Source organism: Mirounga angustirostris, unplaced genomic scaffold (assembly GCF_029215605.1).
Source record: "Mirounga angustirostris isolate CCGP_5_RB_7025 unplaced genomic scaffold, mMirAng1.0.hap1 SCAF_1, whole genome shotgun sequence".
NCBI lineage: Eukaryota > Metazoa > Chordata > Mammalia > Carnivora > Phocidae > Mirounga > Mirounga angustirostris.
The window spans coordinates 189,783,895-189,811,421 of record NW_026991709.1 but is presented as its reverse complement, the minus strand read 5'-3'; the positions used below and the strand labels follow the sequence as shown (position 1 = coordinate 189,811,421).

Sequence of the window (27,527 nt, the reverse complement as noted above, 5' to 3'; positions counted from 1 at the left end):
TATGCATGTGCAAATTATATTTATTGAGTACACTTTCCCAACAGAAAATGAAAGGTTGAGAAAAACTGTATGAAGCTGTGATATTTTTAAAATCCTTCAGGAACCTTATATTTCTTTGGGAGACAAATACTGTTTTACCCAGCAGAAGGATGCTCATAGAATGAGCATTTCTCATTCAAAATAAACGTGACATCTTTGAAGACGCAGGGCAAACATCTGTCTCCTGAAATAACAGGTTTTATCTTCATATCTTTGAAGGAACATTCAAAAAATATCTGAATGCCTGCTTTTGCCACTTTATACTTTTGTTCTAAGTATTGATAATAGAGTGGTGACCAAGCCACAGTCCCTGCTCATAAGGAGTTTACAGTCTAGAGGTGGAGACAGATAATAAATAAGTATACAAATAAGTGAAGGGGTTCAGACTATGCCACTCCAAAATGTGCCACTTTGACATAAGGATTATTTTGAGCTGAAGGCAATGAGAAGAAGTAGACACAAGAAAAAGTCTTTGCCCTCTCTTTCTCTACCAGGAAGGGTTGGATGATTTTTTTTTTTTAAAGATTTTATTTATTTGCGAGAGAGAGAATGAGAGACAGAGAGCATGAGAGGGAGGAGGGTCAGAGGGAGAAGCAGACTCCCCGCCGAGCAGGGAGCCCGATGTGGGACTCGATCCCGGGACTCCAGGATCATGACCTGAGCTGAAGGCAGTCGCTTAACCAACTGAGCCACCCATGCGCCAAAGGATTGGATGATTTTTAATCACTGGAGCCAACTCTAGACTCTTACCAGAGATGACACCAGAGCAATCTACACAACAAAACTTACTAACTTGCTCTTATTTTCCATTAATAATAATTGCCCTATATCTATCTATCTATCTATCTATATATCTCCCCTCCCATAATCTGCCACCTCTGGAAAGAAACTCAAAGTCCCTTTCCTTTGTCTTGTCACTGCTACAAAATTTATTGTTGTTGTTGTTGTTGTTTTAAGATCCTATATAAGCCCAAGTTCTAACCACTCCTTTTTTTTTTTTTAAAGATTTTATTTATTTATTTGACAGAGACTCAGTGAGAGAGGGAACACAAGCAGGGGGAGTGGTAGAGGGAGAAGCAGGCTTCCCACTGAGCAGAGAGCCTGACGACGTGGGGCTCAATCCCAGGACCCTGGGACCATGACCTGAGCTGAATGCAGACGCTTAATGACTGAGCCACCCAGGCGCCCCAGTTCTAACCACTCCTTTGAGTCACTCATCACTGAGTACTTCTGTGATTCTGCACAATGCAGGTTGTTTAATAAATCTCTGTTTTTCTTATTATTTGTCTTTCGTCACTCTAATTTTCAGGAGAGCGTGGCGGGGGAAGAGGGAATGTTTTTCCTCTCCTTCAGAAGGAATATTATTTCAGATAACTAAAAGTGCTCTAAAAATCTAAAATAAAATTAGATTTCTTGAGTATATCATATTAACAGCTCTCGTACAAAGTAAAGGTGATAGGTTCTCATAAAACCTCCAATCTGTTGCATACAGACCGATCCTAATGTACAGGGAGAATGGGAACCATAGAATGGCTGATTTGGGGTCATCTCTCAGAGATGGATGCTTCTAACATAATGAGTCTCTAAGATGAACAAAATAAATTCATATTTAAACCACTTTTACCAAGGAAGTCCTATCACTGAGAATCCATAGATATTTTCAAGCTCTTACACTGTAATTACAAGGAGGAATGGGGAGGCAATGGGGAATTGGAGAGAAGTTCATGACTTTATTTATTTATTTATTTATTTTTAAAGATTTTATTTATTTATTTGACGAGAGAGACACAGCGAGAGAGGGAACACAAGCAGGGGGAGTAGGAGAGGGGGAAGCACGCTTCCCGCTGAGCAGGGAGCCCGATCCGGGGCTCGATCCTAGGACCCTGGGATCATGACCTGAGCCGAAGGCAGACGCTTAACGACTGAGCCACCCAGGCACCCCCTTTATTTATTTTTTTAAAAGATTTTATTTATTTGAGAGAGAGAGAGAGAGAGAGCGCGTGCACACAAGTGGGGGGGGGCAGAGGGAGAAGCAGACTCCCCACTGAGCAGGGAGCCCAATGTGAGACTCGATTCTAGGATCCTGGGATCATGACCTGAGCCAAAGGAAGATGCTTAACCAACTGAGCCACCCAGGTGCCCCAGTTCATGACTTTAGACTGACCACCTCAACTTCTAGGATTGATTTCCTAAAACCCAGCAAGGCTTGGCTGGTCACAAAATGGAATACTAACATATTCTTATGCCTCATATCTGGATGAACCAAGTGGCTGTTGGGGGTTGGGTAGAGGAAGACTGTAGCAATTGCAACAACTATCCCCACCACAACTGAAAACACCTCGATAATCCAGTGTAGAGCTGGACATTAGACACATATTTGGGGTATCAGCATACCATATAATTTAAGTTGCACAGTTTTTGATTTGAGTTTAAATTTCCTTTTAGGCTTGCTACCTTTGGGTTAAACTCTACCTTTTCACCTGGAATATGGGAATAACAGGACTCACCACAACCAGGTTGTGGCACGGATTAAATGAAGTAATACAGCCTATGGGAACTCTCACCACTCAGGGCCTGCTAGAGAGATGGAGCCAGTAACTGACAGATGCAGTAATAGTGTTAGTAGTTACTATTATCTGAAATTACAGAAAAATATTCACTGCCAAGCAACTTTATATAACACCTTTTCTGGAGTTATAGGACAACTATGTGTTAAATGCATTATAACTAAATCATTAGCAAATCAAGAGCAGAAAACTTTGCAGCTTTCTCTAACTTTAACTAGAGAATAATTACCTTAAAATTAGAATACAAAATAAAACCATCTAAGTCTTTCTACGGGATGATGGGTCTTAATGTTGCAGAAAGAGTAGGTGGGGTTTAATTTAATGCACTAGTTTAGCTCTCCGGGCTTTTGTAAAGAATACCTACAGGGTATCATTTTCATCATTAAGTGTGTCAGATTATCAGATGCCATATTTATATACTGATTTCCATTTTCCTTTCAAAGTTTGGTTATTCTTTTATGTTCAGTAGTCAAATAAAACAATGATATGCTAAAAAGAAGGCTCTGTGAGGTGAATGACAATTTAATTTTTCCCCCGTGTTGGCTGGTTGCACAAGAAAATAAAGAACTGGGGAAAGTTGACAGGATCTTTAGTTGACTAGATTTATTCCCCAGCAGTTGCAGGGTGTGTTAATTGTAACATTTTGGTTAATGAAAAATATTGTGATTGAACGCTGATATGGGTGATAAACGGACTTTTGAACAGATATGATGGTAAAATGCTATTTTTAAAACATCAGGAGGAAATAATCAGAATTCTTTTGTTGCTTGGACCATTCTAGTGAGTAAACTGGGCTTGCCATAAAGGACAATAATTCTTTCACATCACGAAGCTACCATCATCATCATGATTATTCATGGTGTTACTCCAGCTGTTATTTAACCTAAGTATGGTCCTTGTTCTAAAGAAAGCTTACATGGTAAACTAAAAAAGGCAGGAAGATACAGAAACACTAAAATACCAGAAAGAGCAAACTGACTATATTAGACTAAAAGTCACACTAATGGTTCTTATCAACAAATTCTTTTATTCAGAAAATGTAACATACACGTAAAAAAGTGCACAGATAATAAATGTACAACTCAATGAATGATCCCGAAGTGGCCATAACCACCACCTGGACCAAGAATAGAAGCTTCCCTCACTCCTCCTCTTGATCATTACACTCCCTGATCCCCAAATGTAGCCCAGATGGTAACTTTTAACACTACCCACTAGTTGGCCTGTGTTTAAATTTTATATGAATGCAATCAAACAACATGTATTCTTCAGGTGTCTAGATTCTTTCCCTGCATATTACATTTATAAAATTCATCTATGGTAACTAATATAACATAATAAAATTAAATTAAATTAAAAAAATATAATTCAGGGTCGCCTGAGTGGCTCAGTCGGTTAAGCATCTGCCTTCTGCTCAGGTCATGATCCCAGGGTCCTGGGATTGAGTCCCACATCGGGCTCCTTGCTCAGCAAGAAGCCTGTTTCTCCCTCTGCCTGCCTCTGTCTCTCTCTCTCTGATAAATAAATAAAATCTTAAAAAATATATATATAATTCATCCATGTTTTTGAGTGTAAATAGTATTCCATTGGTAAATAGTATTCCGTTGTGTAAATATAACCCAAATTACTTAGGCCTTCTACTATTGAAGGGGTTTGGGTTGTTTACAATTTGGGGCTATCATGAATGTGTTTATGTTGGGAGAAAAAACTTTCCTCTTCCAACTTGGGTCCAGTGGTTGGGGGCCTGCAAATGAACTAACAATAGCCAGATGAACAGGAAAAAAGACAAAATTTATTTCCATGTGCACATGGGAGTTGCTTATAAGTAACTCACTGGATAGCCAGAGATAAAAGTTTATATGCCAAGTTAATGAAGGGGGTGGGTTTAGGTCTTCAATGGGCAAGTATGGAAGGTTCTATTAGATTTTTTATGCCAATAGGAATGGGCAGTCTGTCTTCAAGGCAACTGTATTTTCAGGAGGCTCTGCTTTAGTGAGAGAAGGGGAGTTCAGATATGATTTATTTCTGCATCCTCTGTAGCTCAAATGTTTTCACTGTAAAATAATCCTTATATCAACTCTGGGAGTCTGACTGGGTCCCCACAGTTTATATGTTTTTGGATGCACATATGTATGCATTCTATTGGCCATATCTCTAGGAGGGTAACTGTTGGGTAAAAGAGTATGGTTGTGTTCAGCTTATGTAGTTGCTGCCAAAACAGTTTTCCCAAGTAGTTGTATCAATTTATACTCCCACCAGCAGTGTGTGAGAGTTCTAGTTCCTCCAAATCCTCACCAAAATTATTGATATTTTGTATTTTAGCCATTGTGATGAGGTGTAGTGGAAACAGTGTTCTTTTAATTTGCATTTTTTTCTGATTTTTTTAATGACTGTGTACATTTTTGTGTTTATTGGTCATTTGGATACTTTCTTTTGGAAATGCCTGTTCAAGTATCTTGGTCATTCTTATTCTTTTGGAGTGCTTCTTTTCTTCTCACTGATATGGGGTTCTTTATATATTCTGGACTTATATATATTTTAGAGCCCTTCCTGTGTTGCAAATATCTTCTTCCACTCTGTGGCATGCCTTTTTACCTTGTTAAGTGGTGTTCTTTAATAAGTTCTTAGTTGGTCAGTTACCAATTTTTTTTATGGTTACTGAAATTTGAGAAGCTATTCTTTGAAGTTGCTTTCAGAAATTTTATTGTTCAGTATGGTAGTCACCAGTCACAAGTGGCTACTGAGCACTTGAAATGGATCTAATCTGAATTGAGATGGGCAGTAAATATAAAACACACTGGATGTCAAGGACTTATGATGACAAAAAGAATGTAAAGTACCTTATTAATACAATATTTTATGCTGATTATGAAAGGACCAACAACCAACTGGAATGACATAAAGACTACTTTAAGCTGAAAACATTTGGGCAAATGGCAAACGTTAAAATAAATCTTATGTGAACTTCCCTTATCTGACTAGAGCAGAGCTTTTCAAGAGTCAGCTGCTGCAAATCCCCCACTCTGGAAGAGTCTTTAGTCAGGGAGGTGATTGACCTTTAGTGACTGGACATTCCAAGAAATTGTGTAAACAAGCCTTATCAGAACCTTCCATCCTTTCCCACTGAAGTCCTAACCCCTCCCCTCTACCCCTATTAAGCTGATATATAAACCTTTACCCCTGGCTGTTTGGGGGGGCCTCTCCTTAGAGAATGCTTCCACATGCATGCATATAAAACTTTTCTCCTGTTCATACACTGTCAACAAATTCATAGCTCCTATCTCCCACCAATCACTCAAACCTAAGTTGGTAGAGAAAAAGCTTTCCTCCCCCAAATTATAACTGAAATGATACTATTTCAGATATACTGTACTAAATAATGTAACAAAATTAATTTTACTGGTTAATTTTTAAATGTTACTAGAAAACTTAAATATGTGGCTCACATTCTATTTCAACTGGACAGCAGCTCTGGATGCTGTTTTATTCCTCTAGATGTGATTCTTTTGCTTCTGTCAGGCAATTAGGGTAGGGTCAGAGGGCCGTCACCAATTAGGACAATTCAAAATAAATGTGTCTTGAATTCTCCAGAAAGCTGGTCTGTTTCTGGTTAACTCATTTACCTAAGGTGTAGCACTCTGGGGTTTACTATGGCCCCTTCTCTTCACAGACCCAGAAACTCCAGTTTTTGTTCCCCAAGCCCATGAGGCTGTTGGAGGCTTTAGGCTCAGCTCCTCAGCCTCTCAGCTGCTGCTCTGTGGAGCAGAATTTTTCCTGAGAGAGTGGTACAGCATGCAGGCTCCCTCCCTTCTCTGTTCCCTTCTCTTCTGGAGCAAAGCCCCATAAATTCTCACTGCCCTGGAAGCTCTCCAATGACTTCAATCAGATGATTCTCATATTTTGTTTGGTGCTTCTGGTTGTTCTCAGAGGGAAGTTCAGTGTGAAACAACCAACTCTGCCATTGCCAGAGGCAGAACTTATATTAACTAAAAAATAATCATGCCTGTCATTAATGTTGTAGGATTTTGATCATGGTTGATGTGGAGAACTGAGTCAGGGTTCTGGAGAAGGGGCAGTCTTAATTTCACTTTAGTCAGGGAAGGTTTTACAGAAGAGTGGGGATGACTTTTAGAGTAGGAGATTAGTTAGCAAGGTGATAGTTCCAGAGTCAGGGAGCATCACGTAGGGCTAGGAATTGATTCTATTTGATAACCTAGCTGATTAAATGGCTAATAGAAATTCTAGATCAAAGAAGTTAAATGGATTATAAATCACATGCTAATTCTGATTGGTAGTACTGCCTGGAGTACATTATTGAGAAGGATTTTAAGTTTGCAGTGGGGCTCAGTGGGCAAGAAGATTACAGTTCACGGGCAATGTCTGCATTGGACAAAGGATGGGGTATAGCTGCACATGAGCGTGAATCATAACATCCCGGAAATCATACGCAATGATTGAATTATCATGCATCACAAATATACTACTGAACTGTTTGTAAATTAAAATAATTTAGATTCATCATGTAAAGTTTCTGCACATGCCACCCCAAAAATACTGCTTTGGCATATTGATTGAGCTGAAGACATTTGAGAAACAGTAGATTCAGGAAGGGCTCCCTGATGTTCCCCTTTCTACCTGAAAGCAGGGCATAAGATTTCCCAGGAGCAAGGTGTCCTTTCTGGTACATGGTATAATTCAATCACCAGGGATACCACTGACAGACACCTCATTAACAGAACCCTCATCTTCCATTAGTTTCCCCTATATATTCACTGTCCCACAGTTTGCCATTCTAAGAGCCAAAACCGTTTTCCTTTGTCATCACTACAAATACACTTCTCTACAAATACACTGTTTTGTGCTAAGGTGCTATACAAGCTTTAAGTTCTAACCATTCCTTTGAGTTACCTATCACTGAGTTTCTCCCATGTGTATGTGGGTTGCACACATAAATAAAATTTGTATGCTTTTTCTCTTGTTAATCTTGTCAGTGTAATTTTCAGGGACCAGCTACAGAACCCAGGAGAGTAAAGAAAAAAATAATGTTTTTTCCTTCTCTATAATCACATTATTTCAAAATGGCTCTTGATCAATATCAATGTGATGGAAGATCTTTAGTGGAGGACCAAAGGGATTTATATTCAGCAATGACCTACTTAAGGTTATAATAAATGTCCTGCAGAAACAGTGAACATGCTTTGCACATTTATGGGAAACATTTGGCTGAGAGAGAGAGAGAGAGAATAGGCTGGGTGACAAAATGGGAGATTCAGAAGGATCTTGATAGTCAAGAAAATTGGTTCAGACACCAATATTTATTCCACAAGTATCTACCAAGATCCAGTTTTGTGTCAGACTCTAGCACAGAATACAAAAATAGAGTTCCTGCCCTTTAGAGCTTACAGTATAGTATGGAGGGTGAGACCAACATCAATCAGATAATCACACAAAAATGAATAAACGTTATAAAGTTAAATGGTGCTGTGAGAACACATGAATAGGTGCTTGGGGGTTCTCTAGGGGAAGTGATACTTGAAAGGAAATCTAATGGACGAATAGGTATTAAGCAGTCAAGGTGGAAGGCAAGGTAGGGGAAAACAATCTAGGAAGGAGAAGAAATGGGCAAAGGCGCCGAAGTAGGCAGGTTTGAGAAGGAAAGGCAGCCAGTGTGGCTAAAGCACAAATCTCTAGAGGGGAAATGATGCAAAATACGGTTGGCCCAGTAGGCATACACCAAGCCACTTAAGCCTTGCTGGCCATTGAAAGATTTTGGTCTTTATCCTATGAACAATGAGAAGCCATTGAAGGTTTTAATATCAGGGTGTCACAGTCAGATGTGTGTTTAGAAAAGGGTGCTCTGGCTGCTCTGTAGGGATTGGGTATGGGTTGTGGTGAAAAGGCACATGTAAATGCAGAGAGATAACTTAGGGGGTTACAGCAATGGTCCAAAAGAAAGACGGTGATAGTTTTAGGTGACCAAAAGCCAGAGATAAACCATTAGTGGGACATGGGTACTAAAAAAAAAAAAAAAATTAATGTGATTTGAGCTACACTAATATATCCAGTGTCCTGGTCAATGGTCTGTCATCTCAACTGTTACATTAGCCTGTTCAATTTAGAGAACCCCAATCTGATAAACTCAAAGGTGTCTAAAACTATACTGGGACCAGGAATGGCAAAGTAGACTTGACGGTGGACAAATGAGACATTGGAGGAGAAAATGGAACACCCAAAAAAGCAATATTCAAAATTCAAGGAGTATTATGTGAAAGAGTGACGACTCAAATTATTGTTCTTGAAAGAGAGGGAGAAGCTATCAAGCTATTGCAAAACCGATGTCAGCTCAGTCTAAGGGATGCTCAATAATGGAGGGGCTGCTTTATGCTGCACTGAGCCTGCCTCCCTGGCAAAGACATGCAGAGGAGATTTTTGGAGAGATGCTGGGTTAAATCATCTTTGTAATCTCTTCTAACTCTCCAGGATTCTCTGATTCTCTCACACTGTGATCTTTTTTCTTTTTTGAAAACTTTATATTCTTAATATTCCTATTAATACCCCTACCACCACTACCACCCCTTTCTACCATTTATTTTATTTTAATTAATTAATTAGTTAATTAATTAAGATTTTATTTGATAGAGAGAGAGAGAGAGATAGCGAGAGAGAGAGAACAAGCCAGGGGAGCAGCAGGCAGAGGGCTCCAGCTGAGCAAGGAGCCCTATGGGGGGCTCTATTCCAGGACCTGGAGATCATGACCTGAGCTGAAGGAAGATGCTTAACTGACTGAGCCACACAGGCACCCCCCTTTCTACCATTTAATGGAAATACATATGCCAGGCCCTGTGCAAAACACTTTAACATATATTTCATTTAATCCTTATAATAACATTATAAGGGAGGTAGTAAAATACCATCTCTATTTTTTAGATAATTTAATTCACAAGAATACAAACCTAGCATTTTGATTCCAGAGATAGGGCTTTTAACCAGTACACTATATCACTTCCTAAAACCACTTATTCTACTATATGCCAATGAATCCCATAATGAGCTCAACGATTTTAACCTGTTTCTAAATCTTCAAATATGAAAGTATATTAAACACTGTATTTCCTATGATAAAATATATTCAATGTCATAGCTAGCTAGTAACTGTGTCAGTCAGGTAGAATAAGGTTGTTATGCTTGGTAACAAACAACCCCCAAATCTCAGTGGCTTAAAAACAACAAAGGTTTATTTCCTCCTCATGCTAAACGTCTATAACAGATGAGCAGGGGAACTGTTTATCAAAGTCATTCAGCAACCAGGCTGACATAAACAACCACTATCTTGAATGTTGCTGGTAGGTGGCGGGGGAAAAAGAACTCTGCAGGGTCTTACACCTGCAGTCAAATGTTTCAGCCAAGCAACAACAGAGGCTCTTGTGCCCACAATGCATTGGTTAGAACTGGCTGGGCTAATTGGCTCCATCCAAAACCAAGTGGACTTAGGAATGCAATCCAGCAATGTGCTTGGCATTGGGAGATCTGGGAAAAGCTGGCAAAGCATGTTAGTAACTGTCGCAGACAGTAAATATGCAAGGAAGCCAGAAAACATGCAAACTGCTTTTGTTGCATTTATTTCAGAGTTTCTACCAAGAAGAATACTATCTCTACACCAGCTTGATTACTTACCCCAAGTTCAGAGTATTATTATATTAGAAGAGGGGAAATGTACAAAACATGCTGAATTCTGTAGAAGTCTTCACTGTATTTGTAAAACATAGTTTGAATCATAATCATGTCGGGGACTCAAGCCCTTGGCATGCCATGTTAGTACATTTATTTTACTTGGGTTAGATACAAGTGTTTAGACAGAAAATGTAATATTTTACTATCTTACAAGTTTCATTGTACCTAACTATGTCAAGCCATCACTGGTGAACTGAGAGACGATATGAAACAACTCAAGCTTTACATTAGGTTTTGAATATTAAGATGTTAGAATAAAAATCATTTAAATGAATTACAGAGATTTTATTCTGAAAATTCTCGGCAATGCCAGTCCATCACTGTCAAATTAAAAGTGTGCTCCTCAAATCCCAATTTTATTTATATAAAAATGGAAACCTCTTAAAAAAGTTTTGCTTTCTGGTAAATATTTGTAATAATATAAAATAAGACAAGTAATTCATCTTATTTTTTGCTGTGACTCAGAGTACTCAATTAAAATTTGAATGGCTTTAGGGCGCCTGGGTGGCTCAGTTGGTTAAGCGACTGCCTTCGCCTCAGGTCATGATCCTGGAGTCCCTGGATCGAGTCCCGCATCGGGCTCCCTGCTCGGCAAGGAGTCTGCTTCTCCCTCTGACCCTCCCCCCTCTCCTGCTCTCTCTCTCTCATTCTCTCTCTCTCAAATAAATAAATAAAATCTTGAAAAAAAAATTTGAATGGCTTTTATCCATCATCTGTGGAAAAATACAGTAGTTTTATTCATAAACCCTCCATGATCTCAACTACAAAACTAAAAACCTGCAAAGAAAATATGAAGACAAATCAGTTGCATGAATGAAGCATTTCATTGGAAATGGTTCTTAAGGAGATAACAATTTCTTGTTGTAAGTGATTTAAATGCCCAAAGAGAAAGTATGTATGGTGTTTGTATACTTAAAACATAATTAAAATTTGTATTACAAATTCTAGTTTAGGAAAGAACTGGCTTCTAAAGGCAATTTCCCGTAAGGTCATTGCTCTGATATTTCAGATGGTACCTTTTTCTAATTTGAAAGCTACATATTTTAATAGAGAATGGTCCAAAATGTTTTTAAGGTCAAACTGGAAATATGTTGATGATTTAAAAATGCAAGCAAAGTGCTTTATTATATTATACTACCAGAATGTTATTGTAGTTTAAAAATATCATTAAATCAGCACAAACCCACACTTATCATTTCCTGCACATTTTTCACACTGAGCTGCCTTCTGACTATGAGTAATCTGTTAATCTGCTCTTCGCCTCACAATCCGTCAAAGTGACAGATTCATTCCTTCTCTAATACATAATATCTTCATTTACTGTATGCCTTGCTGCAACTTGCTTTTTTGCTAGCACTGAAATTTAGAAAATCACAAGCAAATTTAGAGAATGTCACATGGGTGGTGGTTCTTGTTTGTTTCCCATTTCCTCCATTATTCCAGCAGTTGAAACTAAAACTTTTCTGGACTCTTAATGTGAGTTAATAGTGTTTCCAAAATGAAGGCAGTTTCAGGTTTCAACAAAAGTGTTTTTAAAGAGGTCAGAAGAGGGCAAATGGTAAACACAAAGTAAGTGTACCCTTCACTGCATCAAAACACTGACCATAGTAGAATTTTCTTCCAGTGTGGTGGACAACAAGTAGATTCTCACCCTTCACCCCCACCCCTAGGTGTAAAGAAAAAAAATATCATTTAAAAAAAGAAAGAAAAAGGTATCAATCCAGTTGTTCAGGGATGAATTGCTCCCCGCAAAAGACAGGGTTTCATTAGTATAAACACCCCTGTTTAATTGAAAGCCACATTGATTTTATTTAAGCTGAGACCTTCACTTTTAATCATGACGTTGACTGACAGCAGGCCAGGCCAGATCTCAGGTTTCTTGCTCATTGCTATTTTGATAATACAAATGGTTCTGTGGTTTAAAATTTGTTCACTGTTAATTCAACAGAATATATTCGCTGCTCCCCTTGTTTCTTGCTTTAGTTCAGTTGCTTATTAGTCTATAAATTCTGCAAATAAAGAAAATGAAATACTGAAAGGAGAACACAGAAATTCTAGCTAGTTTACTTTCACCTTAAATAAGAGATAAACTACATCCTCTACAAATCACCATTTGGCTTCACTTGTTACTGACCCAGGTGTTCACATACTAAAACAAAGGTCATTATTGTTAACCTTGAAGGTCAAAAGCAGGGAAGTTATGACCCCTGGCCTTCTAATCAGTCTTGTTTCAGCACCCAGACAATTTTTTTCCCATGCGTACACCCAACGCCATTTTCTTGTCCTGAGCACTAAATTGCATCTGATTTGTCTTAATGGATGGCAAGGGAGCTAAAGGCTTTTAAAAATCAATGGACAAGAAAGAGTCAATAGAACAAAAATGTTAGTGTTAATTCAATCAAATCAGCGAAAAGTTGTTTGCCTTTTCTCCTTTAAGTCATTTTAAATGGGCCGGACATTTGACTCGTGTGGTATTTATCATACTGAGTGAGTTTTTACGTGGTAATGAACAGCAAAATATGAAGCTGTGAACTCGGGTAAACATAATATATTGTTAGAGTGAAGAAGTATGTGTTTTAACATTAATCAATTTCCAAATGTAATGTTTTTCATTAACAAGTGAAAAAAATAATTACTGGGAAGAAACAGAACCAACTGCCAACAAAAACAGAGTTTGCAAGTAAGTGCAGGTTTGGGAGGGTTGCGATTTCTCCGTGACAGGCTAGGGACCCACTCCCACACACCTGGACACCTTCCTGAAAATGTTCATACCCCGCCTCGGGAGGCCAGGCCACGCTAGTAGGCCACAAGCTCAGAGGGCATGTGAAAGTCACCTCTTCAAGGCACTCTGCACTTAGAAGGTGCTTCAGAAATACTCAGGGAGTGTTGCTGAAGGTCTGAACCGCACATAGTCTCAATCATTTCATGCTGTAGCGGTTCCTTATTGAAATAACAAGGGAAGCTCTTCTGCATCGGGTTACAAAATGAATGATGAGGCAGTGAGTCTACGGAGGTCTGGCTCTGGCCACTGAGCCATAATTACGGTCTTCCATTTCACGTCATTATCCTGGACCTCAGCCTGCAATCCCCTCCCTTCCTGCTCAGACAGAATAGAGGTGAATGTTATAAACTGGAATCAGTATTTCGACTTTTTAAAGGTGCTCATTACTCTAGAAGGAAAAGCTGAATCTTTTAATTAAAAGCTGAAATGGTAAAATGTTAGAACGGTAAATAATTGCTTTGGTAATTACCTTCTTTACATTGGACCCTGGGCCAAAGGTAATCTGAGTTCATCATGTGGATGGATAACAGTGGCTGGGGAGGCCCGGGTAATTGTGGGAGTTCTTCATTCTGCTAGTTAAAAATGCTAAGAGTCTTCAGGGATCCATCATTTCCAGATACAGCAGCTTTGGGGAGGAAGGGGGAGAGGGTGCAATCTGTTGTTCTGTAACTCTGACGGATATAGGTTTCTTGAGTCTGAAATTTTGGAAAATATGAAAATAACTAAAATATTGATGTGTATTTCCCCAGCCCTAATGGCTTCAGATCCTCTCCTGGAGTACAACTGAAAAAGTAGGAGACTCAGGTTGAAATGCTGAGTCCCAGGGGTCCAAGAGAGATCCGGTCAGAGAGCAGGCAGATATCTCAAATGAGAAACTGAAGAGTGGAGTCAGCTGGTGCCCACGCCGGCAGGGCCAGAATGAACAAGCAGAACGTGTGAAGAAAAAGAAATACCGTTCAGGTGCGCAGGGGTGCCGGCCAGTTAAGGCCTCGGCCAGGGTAACTGAAGCAGGTGTGCAAACTGAGCTAACTGGCTCTGGGAGAATACTTGGTCAGAACCCGGACCCAAAGTGGGCTGGGCAGCCAAGTGCCCAGAGCAGAGGAGGAAGGAGAGCCATCGATGGGACAGCGGATCACCAGCTTCCCAGTTCTGTTGGTGAACTGCTGGAACCCAATGGGGAAGGGTACCCTCGAAGGTGGGCCAAGGCATGGTCCTAGGTTCTGAGTGGTCAGAGGAAAGAAGCAGGATGACTGCTGAGGGATTCGGCTTGCTACCAGTGCCTTTAGCTTGAGTTCTCTCCACCGCAGGGCTGGAGAGGCTAGAGAAGCCACTCCAAACCTGGCCTTTGCTTGTAGATCTAGGAGGGAAGGGGCGCAGCTGGGTCTCTTTGTATCAAGTGTTCTTAAAGTCTGTTGTAAAGCTTCGATCAGTAGACTAAAGGACCTCTTCGGGAACAGGAGGAGCAGGGAGTCACTTGAATTTATTTATTTATTTTATTTTATTTTTAAAAAAGATTTTATTTATTTATTTGAGAGAGAGAGAATGAGAGAGAGCACATGAGAGGGGGGAGGGTCAGAGGGAGAAGCAGACTCCCTGCAGAGCAGGGAGCCCCATGCGGAACTCGATCCAGGGACTCCAGGATCATGACCTGAGCTGAGCCGAAGGCAGTCGCTTAACCAACTGAGCCACCCAGGTGCCCAAGAGTCACTTGAATTTAAAGGGCACCAGCACCATAAGCTCAGATCCTCTCTCTCTCTCTGCCTTTTTGCCTTTTTGCTTCTTTTCCATTTACTTGTCCAGATTCTGTTGCCCTGGTGAGGGTCAGGTACACCTCTGCCGCAGTGGCAACCCAAGCAGATTTCTAGCAAGTGGCACCTGATGCCACAAAATGGGCATGCATAGGCAAATACAGATAAGCAATTTCCAATAAGAATACAGAAAAAACATAGGCATTCAATTTTGGAAAACTTGTCTCTGTTGAAAGGTTTAAAATGATACTTTACTGGAGACTTTAGATTGTGGCTATCATCTAAGGGATCATTTAAAACAACGTCACTCGAGAGATTTCATTTACTATACATAGGAACAGGGCCAGGTTCCAGATATCCTCAAAGGAGAAAGTATGCAGGTGCTTCTGGATTCCCGCTAGCAGTTAAATCCATGGTGAGGTAGCTGGTGTAGGGAGACGGGAAATTCATTTCTGTGAGTGAGGTTCAACGAGCTCAACACATATTTCTTGAGTGTCTCCTTTGTGTTTGGTGCTGTTTGAGGAGCTAGGGATATAGTGAGCAAGAGAGATAAAGTCCCTAGGCTCAGGCAGTTTACATTTCCAGTGTATTCTGGAGGTGTGTGTGTGTGTGTGTGTGTGCAGACAGTAAGCAAACAAGCAAGAAGATATCAGGTTGTGAGGAATACTGTAGTAAAAACAAAAAAGATAATGTAATGAGGCTGAGAGGGGCTTTTAGGTTGGATGCTAGGGAAGGGCCTCTCTGAGGTGACGACATGTAGATGGAGCCCTGAGTAACAGGAGGAAGCGGCTATCTAGGGTCTTTTCTAGGGTGAGGGAACTCCAAGCAGAGGGGCCCTCTCATGCAAAGCTCTTCTAGTGGAGCCAAGCCTGGGGTATCCAGGAAAAAGGGACACGACCACGGTGTTTGATACACAGTGAGCAGGGAGCACAATGGTATGAAACACAGTCTGGGTGGTAGGCATTCAGAGTAAGGAGCACTCTTTGATCCCCAAGAGCAGTGTGCAACCTTTGGGAGGTTTGCCGTGGGGCCATGCTTGGTTCCAGTTTAGGTATAATACCACTACTCTGGTTGCTGAGTGGAGAACAGACTGTAGGGCCAGAGGAGCAGAGAAAGCAGGTGGGAAACTATGGCATGTGTCCAGGTAAGGGGTAATGGCAATGTGGGCTGGGATTGCAGCAGTGGAGAGTGGCTGGACCTGGCATATACTTTGGTTGGAGGGAGCACCAGCACAACTTGCTGGGGATGGACATGGAATGGGTCAGGGTGAGGAAGCAGGGAGCACTCTTGGTTTCTGCCTTGAGTAAAAGTGGGATGATGGTGGCATTTTCTGAGATGGAGAAGACTGAAGAATAAACAGATGTGTAGAGGGAGAGAAAACCAGGTTGTTGTGAATGCTTGGATTTGAGATCCAAGTGGGTATCTGTCAAGTGGCAGCTTGGATAGATGAGTCTGGAATTCTGGGGAGGGTCAGGACTGGACATATAACTTTCAGAGTCATTAGAATATAGAAGGTATTGGAAGCTATTATTAAATAGCTTGTATAAATAATACATATTATATTATATATTAAAGATTAGGACCATTCTAATGGTTATCAGTGTCTAGGGATCGCTGGTTGGCAGGGAGTGGAACATGAATGGCAATTAGATTTAAACTCTATCCAAACAAGAGCCTCTCATAAAAACACATTGTTATCCTGCTTATGAATAAAGCAATACCATTGTCATCCTATTTTCAGTAAAGGAAAGGGTAATTCTTGCAAAGATGGAGGGAAAAAATTGACATTTAACTGGTTAACTTTCAGGATGAAGACTTTCATTTCTCAGTGTTATCTGGGCATACTTCTACTCTCCCTCCCTCAGCTCCTACCCAAGCCAGGCCAGCTGAACAGCACTGGGAGGAGAGAGAACATGCACCCTGCCCTCCGGGGAACCCAGAGCTCAAACAGCAATGGCGTTCAAGGAGCGTGAACCGGACTGGGGCTCTGAGTATGGAGAATCACAGCCCGCAGATGAGCAGGTGTGAATTGCTGGGAATGGGAGTATGAAACGAGACACAGCAATATGGACAGCTTTTCTTAAGCTAACAAGAGAAATGATGAAAGTAAAAACTGGTGCCTTTGGTTTTATAAACAGATCATTAAGATGTAATGCAAAAATAGAGATACTTGAAAACAATAACACAACATTCAGAGAAACGGTTTGCACAGCTAATCAGGAAATCCTCTGTTGGGCTTTGGGCTGAAGGAGGAGTATTTGTTAAAAAATCCGACTCACTTGTTTTAAAATTATCCAAACTTAATCATTTGGGGAGAAACACAACATGCAAGTTCTGTATTTAATTTTATTTATTTATACATTTTCTCTCTTTTGTGTTGGTAGGAAAAAAAAAAGCTTAAGCAATAGAGAGGCCCATCAGGCTGAGTCCTGACAACTGGAGAGAAAAGAAAAATGAAGCCACGGTGATCAGTCCAGAGTAGTACTTGTAGGTTACAATGACAGGCCAGTTGCCTCAGTCAGGCCGGCTGAGCCAGCATGAACCGGGGTCAGTGGTTATTAATCACTTGTCAAAGTCTGCAGGGCTTTATCATCTAATTATAGTTATAAGTATGTTTATATCACACAAACATGTAGGAAAGTGGCAAAGGATGCAAGCCTTCACACAATCGGTGGTGACATTTGAAAAATCTACAGATAAGCGATAAATCATAAAGCAAACACTTCAGAAAACCATGCCATTCATTACTGTTTGGGCATTCGGGGATTATTTTCTCTACTGTTTATTTCCATAAACATTTAGAACCTTATGGAGCCTCTGACCACCTTCCCTCCTCCCCCTAATTTTCCAATGAGTTGTAAAAATAGCAAGTATAATCACCATTTGAAATGAAAGACTGGTTATCGACTCCATCCATATGAACAGACAACCAGAATGTAATCACAGCTTATTTTATAAAACCCATTTCTGAACAAAAATATCTCGAGCTGCTCTGAAGAATCTACATAAACACATAAATGGATGTGCCTAAGGGACAGCTCTAAACCCCACACACCAATAGATGGCATTTTCAAAGAAATGACTTAAGGCTGCAAACAGCATCCATTTTGCTCCATTTGGCAGCATGTAAGTTTACATGCTAGGAGACATTTCTCAACAGGAATGAACTGTGAAATTGTTTCCTCCTACCCAACACGCCTCTAAATTGTATTAGATTATGTTAGCCATTTCTGCACCTTCTCATAGAGGCTGTCAGTGCCCCACGAGGCAGTGTGGGTGGACACTGGAGGCAAGGGCCCTGGAATCTGAGACGCTGCCGAAATATCCATCAGCATGTTACGCAAAAATTATAAGAACGATTAGACCCAGGCCTAACAATGTGAAGGGAAATGGCTTTGTTGCAAATCTGGACACTGGGCGATATGATGAGGTAAACCATGTGGATTTCAATTCCGAGATTATACACTTCTCGGGAAATGATTACCACTGTTTCCCACCTCCATCCAAAGTCAAGCAACACCCTGTGAGTGCAAGTGGATTCTTTGACTCTGAGGAAAACAATCTATGAATATATGCTGTGTTTTAGCTATTGGCATCTTAGCGTCAACTCTTCAAAACCCAAATTTGCCTGCTTTGTGAATTGCATGCTATCTTTAACTTTAATCATAACCACATAAAACTAAGAGGGTAATTATATTGCAGAAAGAAAAATCTTCCCAGAGCAAAATGTAAATGAAAGACTTTGGGGATATTGGTTGTTCTGTGACATTAATTAAGCTAACTGAAAACTGACTCTCTTAAATATATATCTATGTGTGTGGACATGAGTATGGGTACAAGTATGGGTAGGAACATGAGTGTGGGTACAAATCTTAGTTCTCTGGAGTAGTTGTAGATACTTCACTGAAGCTAATGTGGCCACTTCCACTCCCACAGGGCACCAGCATGCTCTCTCGATAGACCTGCATGCACACGTCTTCATCCCCATCATGTCTGCGTTACTCTGATCATAATAACACTTAATTCAGGAAACCTAGAGACTACCTGCCTCTTATGTGTTCAGAGCCTCCGCAGGCAGAACTTTCAATCCAGAATTCAGGTTAGATGCTTGTTTATCCAAGGGGTAGACTTAGAGACTTATCTTTTCATTTCTTATATATTTTTTCATATTCATTATCAGCATCTTTTAAATTTAAACTTAAATTTTAGAGTTCTGTGTTTTAGGGTCCAGGTGTGGGATACTATTTGTAAGAAATATAATAAATACAAATCTTAAAAGAATCATAGTTTTCAATTTTAAGTTAACTTACATGTATTACATGATTGAATTTATCCCATTTTTATATGATGATCTATGTTGACCTCATAACTTTATCATTGTCTTTATTTATGGTCCAATGATGTCTTTCTGCCAATTCTTTCAAGCTGCTGGATTTATGGAGCCAAGAGCCAACCACATAATCTGCAAGTTTTCTGAACAGCTAAATAATAATTTTCTAGGAAACTGGGTGGATAACCTGCTGGCAAATGGGATTGACAGCATTTTATTTTTTGCTTTGGAATTTGGCTTTTTACTTTACTGTGTAAAAATGTAAATTAATTTTCCCTAAATGGATGAACATTTAATTGGCTAAATAAAATATGCTGTCTGGTTGGTGAATTTTCTTATATTCTATCTTTGGGAATCAAACATGAAAAGAGATATTTAAAGTTACATAGTATTACATCTAAATATTAACTAATCCAACATTATGAAGTATGTTTTCTCTGTAGGGCAGTGTTCCCTGTGATGGTGGAACTGGGTTTCATATGTAAAATCCATAATGAGTCTCATGAAAGTCAGAGAATCATGAAGCTGGAAGTGACCTGAGAGAACATGAAACTCAAATCCTTTCCTTTACACATGAGGGTGTTCATGTTATTGGTGAGGTCTGGACAGGTTGAGAGGCTTGTCTGAGATCAAATACTGGGTTAGTAGCAGAATTAGGATGGGAATTTGGTCCTCTTTCTCTTTTTATCAAAACAAAGGCTCCACTTTCTAACATATCTGAACTATCATATTCGTTTGTTCAGATTACAGACCCTGACTTTGTTATAATTTGGATCAAAGCTGGATTTCCAGTTACCTTAAAAGTTTACTCATACACAGATAAAAAGAGCTTATGAGCTGAAAGATTGTAAGAGACATATTTACATGTCAAGAGACAACTGATTTTAAGAATGTTAAAACACCTTTTTATATACTCTGAAATTACAAACTCAATTTTGAACTCCTTATTATATCTATTTATGATAGTCGCAATTCTCCCTACTACAAAACATGAAAGAATGACCAGATCATGTATATAGACCAGGAACACTTAGAAGTGATTACTAATAAAGAACATTTGCTCTACTTCTGTTAATATTCTGGGCACCATTAAAAGTCCCATAAACTATGTAGGTGGTCTCCTGGCAGCCATGTTACTTTTACATGGCTGGGTTGGCTGTTCATTGCTGACTGGACCAAAAGTGGATACTTGGCCCAAGCTAGGCCAATCACATGATCTCTCCTGGAAAGTAGGAATTGGGATTCAGACATAGCTTGTCAGGCTCGGCATGTATTTTGAACTGTAATACATAAACTCAAGAGCTGTCAGACAGCCATATGTTGACTGGAAACAGAAAGCTGGTGCTTAGAGAGAAGAATGGAACAGATAGGAAGAAGCAAGCAGAGATGGAGTGAGGATACCGCCTGGCTGCCTCTCAGCATTCCGGTCCTATTCCCTTCCTGAGGCCTGGCTGCCCTTGCATTCCAGGGGACAGCCCTGTATTCTTTTTAATTTTTTGTTTTTATTTAAATTTAATTAACTAACATATAGTAAGTACATTAGTTTCAGATGTAGAGTTCAATAATTCATCAGTTGCGTGTAACAGTGCTCATCCCATCACGTGCCCTCCTTAATGTCCATCACCCATTTACCCCATCCCCACACCCACCCTCCCTCCTAGCAACCCTCAGTTTGTTTCCTATAGTTAAGAGTCTCTCATGGTTTTTCTCCCTCTCCGATGACTTCCCATTCTGTTTTCCCTCCCTTCTCCTATGGTCCTCTGCCCTGTTTCTTATATTCCACATAGGAGTGAAACCGTATGATAATTATCTTTCTCTGATTGACTTATTTAGCTCAGCATAATACCCCCCAATTCCATCCACGTCAATGTAAATGGTTAAGTATTCATCCTTTCTGATGAGCCCTGTATTCTTATTTAACAAATCCTTCCTGTCTCTCTCTGTCTCTGTCTCCATTTTAACACTAGCTAAATTGTTTTTTATATGTTCAACTATAATTCAGACACTGTAATAAATATCACACTCTAGGGGTGCCTGGGTGGCTCAGTTAGTTAAACGTCTGACTTTGGCTCGTTCACGATCCTGGGGTCCTGGGGTCGAGCCCTGTGTGGGGCTCCCTGCTCAATGGGGAGCCTGCTTCTCTCTGCCCCTCCCCCTGCTCATGCTCTCTCTGTCTCTCTCTGAAATAAATAAATAAAATCTTAAAAAAAAAAAATCACACTCTAGAGCCAGAGCTACACTGCTATCACTGGTGTTTTGGTCCATTTTATGGGACAACCCACAGGACAGGTGAGAGAGCTGGACAATGAGATGCATTACAACAACTAAGATCCTGCAGATGGAGCTCAAGATAGACTGATTTTTAATAAATTCCTAGTATTTAATAAATTGTAATAAAGTGATACTGATTTGTACTGATAAACAAATTTATTTTTTTGGAAAACCATGTAATACTACATATATTTCAAAACACAAATTCCAATTTGCTTGTCTTTAGTGAGCCTAAGATAATGAGATTTTTCTATATTGACAAATGACTCATAATACCAATGACATTTTTGAAATAATGAAATAATTTTGGGATTAACTTTAGAGATTTTGAAAAAAGAGAATGGCCTTTGAACTGATACAAGCTATCTTGATAAATTTAAAGGGACCAGGTAATACCAAAAAATTCATGCCTAAAATGTACTAAACATCACATACCGATTAAAATGAAATATCTATGCAAATAGAATAATATGGAATAAATTAACACTTAAAGAGAGCTTGCTGCGAGCCAGAAACTGTGCTATGAATTTTTCATGTATTCATTCGTATGATTATCCCAAAAGAGCAGAGGGTAGTTATTATGCCTGGATGACCCTGAGTTAACTGGCTTGCTCAAAGTCCTACGGCTTGTAAAAGGCAGAGGTGCCATTTAAACCTAGGTAGACTGTTAACCACCATACCACAGTGGTCTAAATAAGAAAAGTAGACTGAACTAAGCCGTCTAAAGAAAAGAACTTTGGAAGCTCTTTTTTGTGACACTAAGAAAAATGCACAATCTTTTAAATAATTTCAAAAAAAAAGATACTTAGCTTATTAATGATTCTTACCGGGGGTTAGAAGGAGAAGGCGGATTCATTTCTTTCTGATAGTGACGACCCTGGTTGACAGGCTGTAAAAAAGACAAACCATTCGTGAGGTGCTCACCAGGGTAATGCTCTTCACATACACTTTCCCAGGCGCTATCATTGCTGTCATTTTTTCCTGAGGAACAATCTCAAGAAGGGGCTGTTTATTTCACTGAGGACCTACGGGCTGTTTGGGAGGTCCAGCAAATAACAAGGTGGTACACACGAGAAGAAGCAGGTTATTTTAATGGCCAGTCACTGCACAAGATAGCATCTATGGTGCAATTAAAGTTCATGTGTGGACCTTCCTCCTTGTGGAGTTTTTACACCGTTAACATTCACTGATCTTTCCAGCTACAGTGAAATAAAAGGTGTCTCATGGAGCTAGTGCTGCACATCAGGTCTCAGCAGTAACTCAGAGACCCAGAGATAAGGATTATATATTTATATCCCCACGTCAGGAAGTTTGCAAGGATAACTTGCACTTTCGCTAATGGAATTACACATGTAAATCTCAGGTCAAAGTGGTCATTTCCCCAAGTGTATAATAAAACCTCAAGCATTAATCAGTGAATTGAAAAAAATGGTGCCAGTACCTAACAAAAATGTGAAATCTCAACTTTTCCTTCCGCGAGGAACGTTTAAGTTACTATTTCAAAATACCGCTAAACAAATGTCCACAATAGCCAAACTGTGGAAAGAGCCAAGATGCCCATCGACAGATGAATGGATAAAGAAGATGTGGTATATATATACAATGGAATATTATGCAGCCATCAAAAGGAATGAAATCTTGCCATTTGCAACAACGTGGATGGAACTGGAGGGTATTATGCTGAGCGAAATAAGTCAATCAGAGAAAGACATGTATCATATGACCTCACTGATATGAGGAATTCTTAAATCTCAGGAAACAAAATGAGGGTTGCTGGAGTGGTGGGGGGTGGGAGGGATGGGGTGGCTGGGTGATAGACACTGGGGAGGGTATGTGCTCTGGTAAGCGCTGTGAACTGTGCAAGACTGTTGAATCTCAGATCTGTACCTCTGAAACAAATAATGCAATATATGTTAAGAAAAAAAAAAGAAGGTAGCGGGAAGAATGAAGCAGGGGAAATCGGAGGGGGAGACGAACCATGAGAGATGATGGACTCTGAAAAACAAACTCAGGGTTCTAGAGGGGAGGGGGGTGGGGGGATGGGTTAGCCTGGTGGTGGGTATTGAGGAGGGCACATTCTGCATGGAGCACTGGGTGTTATGCACAAACAATGAATCATGGAACACTACATCTAAAACTAATGATGTAATGTATGGGGATTAACATAAGAATAAAAAAAAATAAAATAAAACACCGCTAAACAACTACATCCCCAAATAAGCTTTAAACTCTTGCCTCCAATGGATTTGATGTTTTTCCTTTGTTCTACAAAGGGAGAAAATTCCATTATATCTGATACACATTCTCTTTTCGAACATCAGCTCGCAGGATTTTTCTTATGTGGTTAACAGCCATGTAATTCTAATATGAAAATCATTTTTAACATTCTCATTTTATTACCAGTTGGAATTTGGTATACATTTTTGAATTGTGCTTAAAGGATTTCCATTACTTCCTAACCCAACAGGGTTCGTGTTAAGCTTTTCGGACCCATAATGTGGTCCTACAGTGCTGACCCTGACGAGGGAAACAGTATGGCAATGGTGTCTATATACATATAGAGCACATGTCCCTTATTTTCCACATACTCCTTATTTCAATGGGTCCTAAAATATTAAAGATGTGGGTCATGGGAATTCTTTAGAGTAAACGGTCTTCCTCTATAAATAATCTCTTGGACGTGTTCCTTTAATTTAAATCAAACACCCTGTCTGATAATCACAGTCACTTAGCCTGACTTTCTGTGATGCACCATGAATTTAAATGTTCTCAGATACTTTGGTAATTGAACCGGTATCAATGCCTCGCCATTTCAGTAATAAGAAACAACAGCTGGGAGAACAGTGGAAAGAAAAACATGTCATAAGACATATTTGATCTCACTGGAGAAATAAGACTTCCAGCAATTTGCAAGTGAAATTTCGTTTTATGATTTAGGCTTTATTATTTCACAGCAAAAAAGGAATTAGTAAGCAAAGGGCCTAACGGCCTAGATTCTAGAGAATCTCACACTGGTGCAGAAATACTCCCGATAATATGTTCATTGGTATTCGCCCAGTAGTTCAGCTGTACTCAGGCCTCCAGTGAATGGGCCTCTGCCGATTTGCTTCCAGAGGCATTTCCATAACTCTCTATGCATCACAGTTCTGGTATTCAGCAAATTTCCATTTTCTTAATTTTATACTATTAATTCTATTTACACCTGTTTCCAACCCCCTTATTCCAAATGACTTACTCCATCCTCTGGAGACTAGAAATGGCTACAGAATCCTGTCTTGTTTGTGACTCAGCTCTCAGACTACACAGACTGACCCTTTCCGCATTTGCTCATGTCTATATAAAACTGATCCAGTGATGCAAATAGCAAAAAAGAACACAGTCAACAAAAAAGTCACATTTGTGGTGGTTTCTAAGTGTTAGAAAACAACAACAAAAAATAACCAGTGGAAATGTTTCGAAATAGTAACGAGTGCTAACATGAGGGAACAGAAAAGTAAAGGAAAAAAAATCCCGTTAAAATAGTTGCAGGGTAATGGACCTCAGTCTGAACACCCGATTCTTTAACTTCATTTTTAGTATATGTGCTGCCGAAGCGAGCACTCTTTAACTTCATTTTTATTACTGAAAACTAGTTACCAAGTTGTTGCCCCCAAATATTTTATTCAACAACCCACTTCCATTTAAAGATGGCGTATCAGGGCAGAGCATTCTGGCTGCCGCACGTAGCTGCTGTCCACAGACTTGCATGCCCCGACTGCTAGGGACTCAGCTGGGGAAGGATGCAAGTCTTGTTTCGGAGTGGGTATCATACAAAACTGGGTGGCCCCAATTCCCTTTCTTTGTACATGTCTCCTAATTTCATAATCAGACTCAGGGACAGGAGGGGATTACGGCAATGATGCAGCTAAAAAGCTCCTTCAAGGTATTTCAGTTCCCATAACTTTGCTTTGATGCTCTGAAAGGGCAGAGTTTTCACTTGGATGAGGTCTTTTTATTTTCCTAGATCCAAATCAGAACGAAGAAGAATGTGCCTAATGGTTTCTAAAAGCTTTCTGAACATGGTGGGGTTGGGAGGAACATGATGGGATGTCTGAGGCCAGATGTCCCCATCCACAAACAGAACCAGATCTGTTTTGATACATATGCAGCAGTAAACCTATCTGTACTAATCCTAGGTAGGTAATATCCGACGAAAGCACCAGGTAAAAAAAAAAATTGTTTTTTGACTTTTGAATTCAGCCATATTCAGGGACTACCGTAAGAAGCAGCAAAAGAAGAACAACCGATACCTACAGATAACTATGACAATAATCATAGCACTGGCTGACATTTAATCAGCAAATACTCTGTGTTAAATCCTTGGTAGATATTATCTCATTTGTTCCTCACAGTAATTCTGTGAAACAGACAGGATTAACAACTGCATCTAACAGAAGAGGAAATTCAGACACTGGGTGCTAACCCAAGGTCACGCCAGCCAGGAAATAGTGGATCAGAGTTTGAACCCAGTTCACCACAGTTTATCCTCTTAACCATTAGGCTGTAGTGCTAAATCCAGCTCAGAGGTTCACCTACAGTGGTGAATACCAAAGTTTTTGAAAACACGTATGATAAAACTCAGGTCAGGTTATGGCAGCAAAAAAAAAAAAAAAAAAAAAAAAGTGGTCTGAAATATTTATTTGAGATCTATAAGATGGCCTCCTCACCATAAATTAAATTCATTTGATTTCAATCTTATGACATATCACTATATATTTAAAATTAAAGAAGATAAGTTTTGCCACATTGCTAAATGTGGGACAAACATAAGGTATACTAGATAATATTTTGAGGGGTGCCTGGGTGGCTCAGTCGTTAAGCGTCTGCCTTCGGCTCAGGTCATGATCCCAGGGTCCTGGGATTGAGCCCCGCATTGGGCTCCCTGCTCGACAGGCGGCCTATTTCTCCCTCTCCCAGCCGCTCCCACTGCTTGTATTCTCCTGCTCCCTCTCTGCCAAATAAATAAATGAAATAAATAAATAAATAAATAAAATCTTAAAAAAAAAAAGATGATACTTCGAGGATGAGGAAAGTTTATTTCATGGGGTGACTTTCATAGTCACTAAACACAGAACAACTCACACATTTCAGTATTACATTGACTCTAATATCAGTTTTCATATATCATTTCTATAGTGGTATAAGAACATCTGCTCATCTGATTTATCTGCAGCTTAGCACAATCAACTACTTACCTTTTTAGTTCAGGAGAATTAAAAGAAAACTCATTACACCCAAAAAGAGCTGAGAAGTTAATGAATCTGTAGATCAGAACAAATTAAGACCTATTAACTGTAAAGAGCCTGAAATGCCAATATATTATATACTGGACACGTAGCAGCCAGCAATCATCACGTAAAACGCTGATACGCTGATGAGCAAAGAAATGGAACAGATCCTAGAAACTGAGGACCTTGTCCTTTTGGTGGAGCTGTTGCTATGCGCCAGTGTCAGGAAAACGGAACTCCTAAAATTTGCCACTGAGCACAAGAAGCTTTGCTTTTCCATGATCAAGCTGCTAGAAATCTGGGGGTGAGGGAGAGAAGTGAAGGCTAAATAAAAGAACAGGAGATAAGATAATCCTGCCATGTTAAAAGGTAAAGACAATATTTTCATGGTGTTATGTAAAACCTATGAAAATGGCATAAATGTTACAAGGTTAATCAAGACCGTGAATAACTTGTCTGAGAACCTCACCATATGCTTGTAATTTTATTAAGTGCATTTTGCCTTGTTTTTCTCCAAATATTATGCTGTGCAATGTGCTATGTTGATGGATGCATGCAATGAACATTTTTTTTTTTTTTTTTAAACAAGCTGAGGAGACTTACATGCTTGATATTAGGTTATGGGAATTCTTGAAGGAATGATGGTTTTAGGTTTTCAGCTTATAAGACAGCGTGCACACGAGTCATGCTTTTCTTGAATCTCAGGTAGAGGCAGGACAGAGAAATAATGAAATATTGAAATAATAAAATAATGAAAGGGCTTATTTGTAAAGCTTTGAGGGGATAAGTCTG

At 39.7% G+C, this 27,527-nt stretch overlaps 1 protein-coding gene across 12 annotated transcripts in view; it reads right to left on the bottom strand.

Annotated features, from left to right (window-relative positions):
• CFAP20DC (CFAP20 domain containing) overlaps nucleotides 1–27,527 on the bottom strand; it is a 270,624-nt gene that overhangs the window by 21,835 nt on the left and 221,262 nt on the right. For 11 of the 12 annotated variants that reach the window (XM_045862045.3, XM_045862042.3, XM_045862039.3 and 8 more), the window contains one exon: nucleotides 22,296–22,357. The exons of the other annotated variant lie outside the window; for it this stretch is intronic. In XM_045862045.3, coding sequence (XP_045718001.1) covers nucleotides 22,296–22,357 — 62 coding nt within the window. The remainder of the gene's footprint in view (nucleotides 1–22,295; nucleotides 22,358–27,527) is intronic. 12 annotated transcript variants of the gene reach the window in all.